Source organism: Carettochelys insculpta, chromosome 2, assembly GCF_033958435.1.
Source record: "Carettochelys insculpta isolate YL-2023 chromosome 2, ASM3395843v1, whole genome shotgun sequence".
In the NCBI taxonomy this organism is placed as follows: Eukaryota; Metazoa; Chordata; order Testudines; family Carettochelyidae; genus Carettochelys; species Carettochelys insculpta.
In genome coordinates, this window is record NC_134138.1 from 4,257,946 (window position 1) to 4,266,905 (window position 8,960).

Genomic DNA, 8,960 nt, shown 5'->3' on the forward strand with positions numbered 1-8,960 from the left:
CTCCAGCCGGCCCCCATCACCCGTTCCAGCCCCTGCCGTCATCCGCCCCCCACACCGACACCCTCCCACCCTCCTCACCACTCACCCAGGTGCCCGTGGTTACAGGCCTCGTGCAGCGGGGTCCAGCCGCAGTAATCCCGCGGGTTCAGGGGGTGGCCCTGCCCCCAGGAGGAAAGAGACATGAACAGGCATGAGGGTTACGTGGGGGCCAGGTGCCCTGCTGGGCTTCATGCCAACTCCCGCAGGATCTCCCCCTCCAGCTGCCCTCCCTGCGGGCCAGGCCGGGAAGCGGCCCCAGTGCCCAGCGCCTACCTGGCTCACTCCCACGCGCCCTGCAGGCAGGACACACTTGCTGAACGCGTCCCCTGCTGGGGGCTGTGAGGGCCAGAGCAGAGGGACGCCGCGACCCCAGCCAGCCGCCCAGCTGCCCCCACGGGCCGACGGAAGGTACCCCAGGGCGCCCTGCCCGGGAACGAGGAGCGGCTCCCACCTGCTCCAGGAAGAAATGGACCCGGCGCAGGTTCCCGTCGATGCAGGCGCGGTGCAGCGGGGTCTCACCCCGGTCATTGCGCCGGTTCCACTGCAGGGCACAGGGAGGGCGGAGGCGGGGTCAGCACTGCCCGGGGGCCCCAGATCAGAGCCACCCCCTCGGCCCCCCGCCCCGCGCAGCGCCCTGGGATCCGGCCTCGCCAGGGCAGGAGCTGGAGCGACGGCCCCACGGGGCGAGGACGCTGCGCCCAGGCCCAGCCTCACCTTGGCGATCCTGCGGCGGCCAGGCACGCTCTTGCTGTAGCCGTCCAGGTCATCTTCCTCCCCGTCTGGAACGCACAGGCCTGAGTGAGGCACCCAGCTCCAATACAGCCCCCACCCTGCCAAAGGGGGGCCCGCGCCAGGCAGACGCGCAGGGCTATAGCCTCACCCGGCCGGGACTCGGCTCCGGCTCCCTCCCCGTCCCCCCCAGCCGGCCCACTCACCGCTCTCAGACAGCTCCAGGTCGCTCTCCTCCAGGGGCTCGCTGCTGTCCTCCTCCTCCTCCTCCTCCTCCTCCCCCCGGCTGTCCCTGGCGCTGCTCCAGCCCTGCGAGCGGCACAGGCCCTGAAGCCTGGCCAGCGTGTCGGGGGCCTCAGGGCGCCCCCACTTCTGCTGCAGGGGGTGAAGGTGCTGTAGGATTTGCCGCTGGGGGGGTGAAAGGATGGGCTGATCACCCTGCCCAGCCGCAGATGGGGTTGGGCGCTCCCAGGGCTGCTAGCCCAGGCCTTGTCAGCTGGGGGCGCTGGCCTTTAAGGCAGTCCCCAGGCCCCGCCCCAGGCCTGAAGGGGCCCTGCAGGGAGCAAGGCCAGGGCACTGACCATTGGAGCAGCTCCCAGGTCCCCCAGCCCCTGCCTAGCCCAGAAGGAGCAGCTCCCAGCACTGACCACTGGAGCAGCTGCCAGGCCCCCCAGCCTGGCCCAGCAGACAGGCTACGAGTGAGGGGAGGACGCTGGCTAGGCACTCTCGAGTCCAGCCCCAGCACCGCAGCTGCCCTGGGCGCCTTTCAGCTCCGAGCCCCGGCACCCCACGCCCTTCCCCTGCCTTTCTGCTGTGCTGGCGCAGGAGGAGCCGGGTGCAGCCTGGAATCCTGGGCGGAGTGAGGAGCTGGGCTCCCCGGCAGGTGAGCAGCACGGTCCCTCCCGGGCATGTGCCAACAAGGAGCAGAGCCTGGAAGCGGGAGGGGGCCAGAAACCAGCACTTTCGGCCACAGGCCCTAGCAGGGAGGTGTTGTGCGTAGGGCGGGGGGCTGGGAGGACTCCTGGGTGCCAGTCTCAGTTATCGCAGGCTCGGGGGACCCCGGGAGGGGCACTGCCAGCTGCCCAGCCTGAAGGGGGTGCTGCAGGCGAGCACTGGCATCCCCATTGGGCAGCAGCTTTGGGCCCGTCCCCTCACCTGCAGCCTGGGCTCCCCAGCCTGCTCCGCGCACCGGAGCGCGCTCTGAAAGCAGGGCTCCAGGGTCTCGTAGCCTTCGCCAGCCTCCTCCCTGGCCAGGGCGATGTTCAGCCAGGTCTTCCCCTCCTGGGGCACACAGACAATGGGATTAGCTTCCCCTCACCAGTCCAGCTCCACTGGCAGGGAGCCCACCCAGGGGCACGGGGTAAGTGACAAACAGCAAGTCCTTTGCCATCCTGACTCTTACGCCTGCCCCACCCTCCTTCCCTGCTCCCGAGCTGTGGGACCCAGCCAGGCCCTGCTTGCTAGCTGAGCTCCCCTCCCGCAACTCCCCAGAGCACGGCCAAGCCCAGCACGGGGTCCCCAGGCCCTGCAGGGTGAGACCGGCGGGCAGAAGGCAGAGCCCAGGCCGCCCCCTCACCTCCAGTGGGTTTCCTCGCCGCAGCGCCAGCTCCGTCTGGTAGTGCTGGACCGCCCGGCCGGGCTCCCTCAGGTCCGCAAAGGTGGTAGCCAGAGAGACATGGATCACAGCCAGCTCCTGCTCAGGCTTCTGGAGGGACTCGGCGTAGCGCAGCTGCCAGAGACACCGTCCACAGCATGCTGTGCCCGGGGTGGCCGCCCGCCCCCGCAGGGCTCGCCCAGCCCCATCCCTGCTGCCTGCAGGAATCTGAGCGGGTGCCCCTGCCCTCGGGCCAGAGCTTGGCAGCACTTCGGCGGCTAGGAGGAAGCGGAACCAGCCCCTTACCATGCACGGAGCCCAGCCTCCAGGCAGCCTGGTCCTCCCCCAGCCCACAGGCCGAGAGCAGGGGCAGCCCTCACCCACCTGCCTCTGGTAGAACTCCACCGCCCGGCGATAGTCCCCATGCTTGGAGAACAGGTCCCCCAGCTGCTCACACAGGCCCAGGGCTGTCTGCAAGTCGCCGGGCACTGCCTCCTCCAGAGCCTCCTGCAGATGGCTGACCTTCATGGCTGGGGGAGAGGCCAGCAGTGTGAGTGGCACGCACCGGGGGTGGGCTGGGTTCTTCCCCCTAGAGGCTCAGGGCAGGTAGGGGAGCCACAGGTGAAGGGGTATGTGGGGACCAAGGTCCCCCTCACCCAACCCAGCCTGCAGGCCTCTGGGACAGTGAGCACCTGCCGAGCCCCCTTCGCTGCCCCCCTGGGCTGGTGCGGGGTCAGTGTCAAAGCACCGCCCTGTGGTGCCACTGGGGCTACGTCGGGGACGTGCCAGAAGCCCTGTCAGGAGTGGCCTGTGCAAGCGCGGCCCTGCACCCGAGAAGCCGCGGCACCTTTCCCTGGGCGTGCCTGTGACACGGGGGTGGGGGGGGCGGGCACCGCCCCAGGAGCCACAAGCCACACAGGGCTGTGAAGGGGAGGGGCTGCACTGAGAGCCAGAGGTGGAGAGCTCCCAGCCCCAGTCAGCCTGGGCTGAGCCCTGGGGAGTGACACCCAACCTCCTCCCGGCCAGCTGCACAGGCCACTGGGTCCCCTCAGCCCCCCCCGCGCCGTGTCGCAGGGAGCCCCAACCCGAGCCCCCTCACCGTAACGCAGGTTCCTGCGGATGCTCTCGCGCTGCTGGGGCTGCTGGGAGCCCAGCACGTAGGCCTTCTTCAGCGAGCGCCTGGCGGCCACAAAGTCCCCCAGGCTGAGGAGCATCTGCAAGGCCCCAGGGCAGCAGGGTCAGCAAGGGGAGGGGCAGAGAGGTCCAACTACCAAAGGGTGCTGGCCTGGCGGGGGGGAGGGGGCTGTCCCCTTACTGGCCATGCTGGGTGGTCAGGCCCCAGGGGGAAGAGCTTGGGGGCCAAGTACGGGCTCCCCGCTGCCCTCACCTGGGCGATGCCGGCACAGCACTCACTCTCCATGCACTTCTCCTTCATGGTGTGGGCGCAGTCGCGTGCCCGCTCCAGGCAGCGCATGGCCTTGGAGTGCTGCCCCTCCCGCAGGTGGATGTGGCCCAGATTGAAGTAGGCCCGGTACAGGTCTTCGTAGAGGTGAGTCTGCCTAGAGGGAGATGGGTCACCCCCAGGGTCGCCCGCCCATTCACGTCCTCAGGAAACCCCTGGGCCCTGTGCCCCCACCTGACACCCCCCAGCCACAGCACCAGCCGGTTTCCTGAGCCAAACGGCTGCAGCCACCAGCAGAGGGTGAACCCCAGGGAAACACAGGAGCTCTTCAGAGGGGCCTTCGGCCTATCAGCACCACCACCCGCCCCCCCCAGGGAGGGGCCAGGGCCTTACTCGGAGATGAAGATGCTCTTCTTGATGTACTGGCTGCACCTGGCCTGGTCCTTCATGCTGTCGTACACCAAGCCCAGGTTGAGGTAAAGCCGGGCCCTCATCTCACTCAGCTCCCGCTGCGGCACCTTCCCTGGGACAGCCAGAGCCAGCCCGTCACCCAGCCGGCTCCACAAGGCAGGAGCTCCAGGGCCAGAGAGGGGCTGGACAGGTCCTGGACCCCTCACCCTCCAGCTGGCCGAATGAGCTGAGCAAATTGTCTCCCAAGGGATGGGGTGGGAGTGCTGGGAGGTCCCTACGGAACAGTCTCGGGCCCGGTCCTGGCTGCCCTGGTGTGGAACCGAGAGATCAGAAAAGGCTGGAGGTCCCTGAGTGCCCCTGCATATCCCACAATCCCGGCGGCGAGCCTAACTCGGCCTTACAAGCCAGCACGAGTAGATAGGAAGCCCGGATAAAAGCCTGAGGGCCTGCCCCTTCCTGGCCAGGCCAGGGAGTTCCGGCTCGGGGAGGGGATGGAGCTCAGGGACCAGGGACATCCCAGATGCAGGCTCTGGGGCAAGGACAAGGGGTAAAAGGTGGGGACTTAGACCGTCTGGTCAGACAGCCAAGGCAGAGGCCGACTGGTGACCCTCCCCAGGGCGCACCACATCCCAAGCTGATGGCTCCCCTCCCTAGCTCCGTGTCCCACAGCTCCCAGCCCGGCTCTCACCTTCCAGCTGCTCCTCCAAGATGGCCAGGCTCTTCATGAAGGCCTGCTCCGCCTCCCAGAGCGCCTCCCCGGCCTGGCTGCTCTCCGCCACGAACATGTAGGTGCGGCCAATGGTGGCCCAAGCCCTCTGCTGCTCAGTGTGGTCGGACACAGCGCAGGCCAGCTCCAGATGCTGGCGCTGGTGCTGATGGAGCAGGAGAACAAGAGGGCGCATGAGACCCCCCAAGCCCCATGGATCTGGGCTGGCTTTAAATTGGGCCCTGCAAGGCTGACAGCTCAGGGGTTACCACTATGTGCCCTAGTGTTCCCTTTTAAACCCCTCCAGCCATTCTGTCGCCCCTGCTCTGGCTTGCTGCCCCTCTCACCCCGTGGCCTTTGGCGGGGCTGAATACTGGGAAAGTAGCTCTCAGCCCAGCTCCTGGGGAGCCCCAATCCCTGCAGCTGATTATCCCCCTCTCCCCCATTACCTTCAAAGCAGCTTCATAGTTCTCCAGCTCAGCCGGGCGCTCCCCAATCTTCCGGTGGGCCACGGCACAGCCGATAACATCCTCCACGCTCTCCAGGAGGCGCAGCTCCTCCTGGTGCTCCACCACCGCCTCTCGGTACCGCCCTGCCGGGAGCAGAGAGACACTGGGGTGACGAGCGAGCCAGCTGGCTTCCCAAGGCACAGCAGGGGCCCCTGGGATGAGGCGCACCCACTCCATCAACTACAAGAGCAGCCAGAGTAACAAGCCCGGGGCGTAACCCCTCTTGGGGCTCAGAGCTGACATGCACCGGGGAATCAAGAGCACAACTCCTATGTTAACAACAACAAGTCCCGTGGCACCTTATAGACTAACGTATTTTGCAGCAAAGGCTTTCGTGGGCAAAGACCTGCTGCATCACATAGAATCAGAGAACACTAGGACTGGAAGGGACCTTGAGAGGCCATCGAGTCCAGCCCCCTGCCCCAATGGCAGGACCAAGTACTGTCTACACCATCCCTGATAGACATCTATCTAACCTGTTCTTAACTATCTCCAGCGACAGAGATTCCACAACCTCCCTTGGCAATTTATTCCAGTGTTTGACCACCCTGACAGTGAGGAACTTCTTCCTAATGTCCAACCTAAACCTCCCTTGCTGCAGTTTACGTCCATTGCCTCTTGTTCTATCCTCAGAGGCCAAGAAGAACAAGTTTTCTCCTTCCTCCTTATGACTCCCTTTTAGATACCTGAAAACCGCTATCATGTCCCGCCTCAGTCTTCTATTTTCCAAACTCAACAAGCCCAATTCTTTCAGCCTTTCTTCATAGGTCACATTCTCTAGACCTTTAATCATTCTTGTCGCTCTTTTCTGGGCCCTCTCTAGTTTCTCCACATCCTTCCTGAACTGCGGTACCCAGAACTGGACACAATACTCCAGCTGAGGCCTAACCAGCGCAGAGTAGAGCGGGAGAATGACTTCTCGTGTCTTGTTCACAACACACCTGTTAATGCATCCTAGAATCATGTTTGCTTTTTTTGCAACAGCATCACACTGTTGACTCATATTTAGCTTGTGGTCCACTGTAACCCTTCGATCCCTTTCTGCTGTACTCATTCCTAGACATGCTCTGACAAAGCGGTTCATTCCCTCCAAAAGCTCATGCTCCAAAATCTCTGTTAATCTATAAGGTGCCTCAGGACTGCTTGTTGTTCTCGAAGTTACAGACTAACATGGCTCCCTCTGTGATACTTATCTCCCATGTTGTAGCTGATGGCCTCTGATTTTCTAGCTACAGGAAATACAGTGGCTCTAGCACACTTGGATGGCAGCAGAGCATCAGACAAAATTAGCTACATGCAACGTTAGCCAAACTGGAGCACTCTGGGATCAGCCCAGGAGCGTACAGGGGGAGAGAACAGGCTTCAGGGGGTGAAGGCAACAGGCTGTGCCGAAAGGTAAACTGGCAGAGGGCAGGGATGCTCCTGGCACAGCTCCTCAGAGATCCGACACGAGCCCAGTTGTACCATATCTATTAATGCCCAAGGCAGGAACAGCAGGAGTGCACTGATGGGCTTTGCTGCAGACACAAGTCAGGAAGGGCGCTCGCTCCGGAGGAGGATCGGCATGGTAGGCAGGACGATCGGGGGGATCTCAAAGCCTGCAGCAGAAACGAGGCGCTGCTCAGTACGACAAAGGACAAGGTGCTTGGAGTGAAGGGCTACCGATAGCCGGAGGCTCATCAGCTGAAGTGAAGGAAGGTGAGAGAAACCTGGATGCTTTGGCTGGTTATAGGGTGACTAAAGCCACCTATGCAATGCAGCCACACAGCAGGCAAAGGCACAGTCTCTCCAGCAGAGAGAGGACCACGTCCATGACTGGTGACAGCTGGTCTGGAACACGAAGTACCATTTCCTGAGCACAAAGGGGGACTTCACCCCAGAGAAAGGCAGAGAAGAGCCACTCAGGTTGTTGAGGAAGGCAGAGGTGACTGGAAGAACTTGGCTGGCCTAGCTCGCAAAGAGAAGGCTGTGAGGGTGTCCCCCGAGTCTCCGGTGATACACCAAGGAGGTCAGGCCCAGGCTGGGGCCAAAGCAGGGAATGCAAGGGACAATGCTGGCCTGAGAACAGAGAGTCTTGAGTAAAGTTGGCTGGCACAAAGGAGAAGGTTTCTAACCATTGCAGGGAGCTGTGGGGACGGAGGCCAAACAAGATTCAGGTTAAAGAGAGAGCTAGATGTCACAATGGCAGGGAGTTTCAGGCATGGGGCGTTCTTCTTCAAGAGCAGGGCTCAGGTCACAGGCCAGGATCATCGCACTGAATCGGCTCCCTGCTGGGGGAAGGTCAGCTGTGTGGCAGACACAATCTCCTGGGGGCTGGTCCCAGCCCATGGATGTACCATCCCTGCAAAGAAGAGCCATTCCAGGCCTGCTCCCACGGCCAGGAGCCCTCCCCAGCCCAGCCGTCACAAACACAGCCAGACCAGCACCGACAAAGACAGCCGAGAGCATTGCCCAGTGACCAACTTTCCAACGGTGGCCCCAAAAGCAGGGCCTCCAAACCTTCCTCAGAACGGCTCTCCCGGACCCATCTCTCCCAGCGTCAGCCCTGGCCACGAGAGCCAGACAGCAGTCAGCTAGCCACCCTTTGCCATTGAGAGCCAGGCCCTGGGACCCACTCACCATGTCTGGCCAAGATCTCCCCAAGCTGGTTGCAAATGGCAGCTTCCTCCTTCAGGCTGCCACTCCTCCGGGCCTTGTCCTTTGCTTTCTGGAGCACTGGGGGGCCGGGGGGAGAGAAGAACATCAGAACCCGGTCAAGCTCCCACAGCCTGTCAGCATCAAACCCCTCTGGCGCAGAGTCATCGGCCCTCTAACTACGTGCCCAGCTCAGGGCAACAAATCACAACACGCAGGATTTCCAATTACCTCCACCACCATGGAATCTGACCCCCAGCCTGGCTGCATGCTCCCTGGGGGAGACAGGAGCTGAGTCCCAGACAGATGGACAGGACTGTCGCAGGGTAGTCCAAACCCCCTAACCCCACACTGCCCAGACCCGTCTGGGAGCCTAGCTCAACGATCCCACCTATAAACGACCCTCTCTCTGGCCCCACATGTTGACCCACACACCCTCAGCCCCACCCACCTCCACCCCCTCTGACACCCTCCTGCCTCCCTGCCACACACAACTGCAATATCGCCTTCAAATCCCACACCCCCTCTGCCCTTGCCACCCTATCACCCACCTGCCTCTGACTCCCCCCATCACCCGGCCCCCTCTGCTCCCCCATCACGCCCCAGATAGTGCACCCCCTTCGATCCCCCCATCACCCCACAGCTCTGCCCCGCCCCCATCACCCCACCCCATCACTGCCCTGCTCCCTCTCATCACCCCACACCCCACTGCCCTGCCCCGCCCCCATCACCCCACCCCACCCCACCCCAAACCCCATCACTGCCCTGCTCCCTCTCACCTCCCATCACCCCACACCCCACTGCCCTGCCCCCTCTCACCCCCCATCCCACTGCCCTGCCCCCTCTCACCCCCCATCACCCCACACCCCGCCCCGCCCCCTCTCACACACACCCCCTAGAGCTGGAAGGGACCTCTGGAGGTCATCTCATCCAGTC

General features: G+C 63.5%; 1 protein-coding gene across 1 annotated transcript in view; it reads right to left on the reverse strand.

Moving 5' to 3' along the window:
- LOC142009101 (tonsoku-like protein) overlaps window positions 1-8,459 on the reverse strand; it is a 29,649-nt gene extending 21,190 nt beyond the window's left edge. The window contains exons 1-13 of the mRNA XM_074986619.1: window positions 8,010-8,459; window positions 5,331-5,473; window positions 4,864-5,047; window positions 4,158-4,287; window positions 3,750-3,921; window positions 3,462-3,576; window positions 2,747-2,892; window positions 2,345-2,497; window positions 1,924-2,049; window positions 1,095-1,176; window positions 754-818; window positions 491-580; window positions 86-158 (exon numbers count right to left, since the gene is read on the reverse strand). Of these exons, the coding sequence (XP_074842720.1) occupies window positions 86-158; window positions 491-580; window positions 754-818; window positions 1,095-1,176; window positions 1,924-2,049; window positions 2,345-2,497; window positions 2,747-2,892; window positions 3,462-3,576; window positions 3,750-3,921; window positions 4,158-4,287; window positions 4,864-5,047; window positions 5,331-5,473; window positions 8,010-8,133 (1,603 nt within the window). The 5' untranslated portion in view covers window positions 8,134-8,459. The remainder of the gene's footprint in view (window positions 1-85; window positions 159-490; window positions 581-753; window positions 819-1,094; window positions 1,177-1,923; window positions 2,050-2,344; window positions 2,498-2,746; window positions 2,893-3,461; window positions 3,577-3,749; window positions 3,922-4,157; window positions 4,288-4,863; window positions 5,048-5,330; window positions 5,474-8,009) is intronic.
- Window positions 8,460-8,960: the final 501 nt, after the last annotated feature.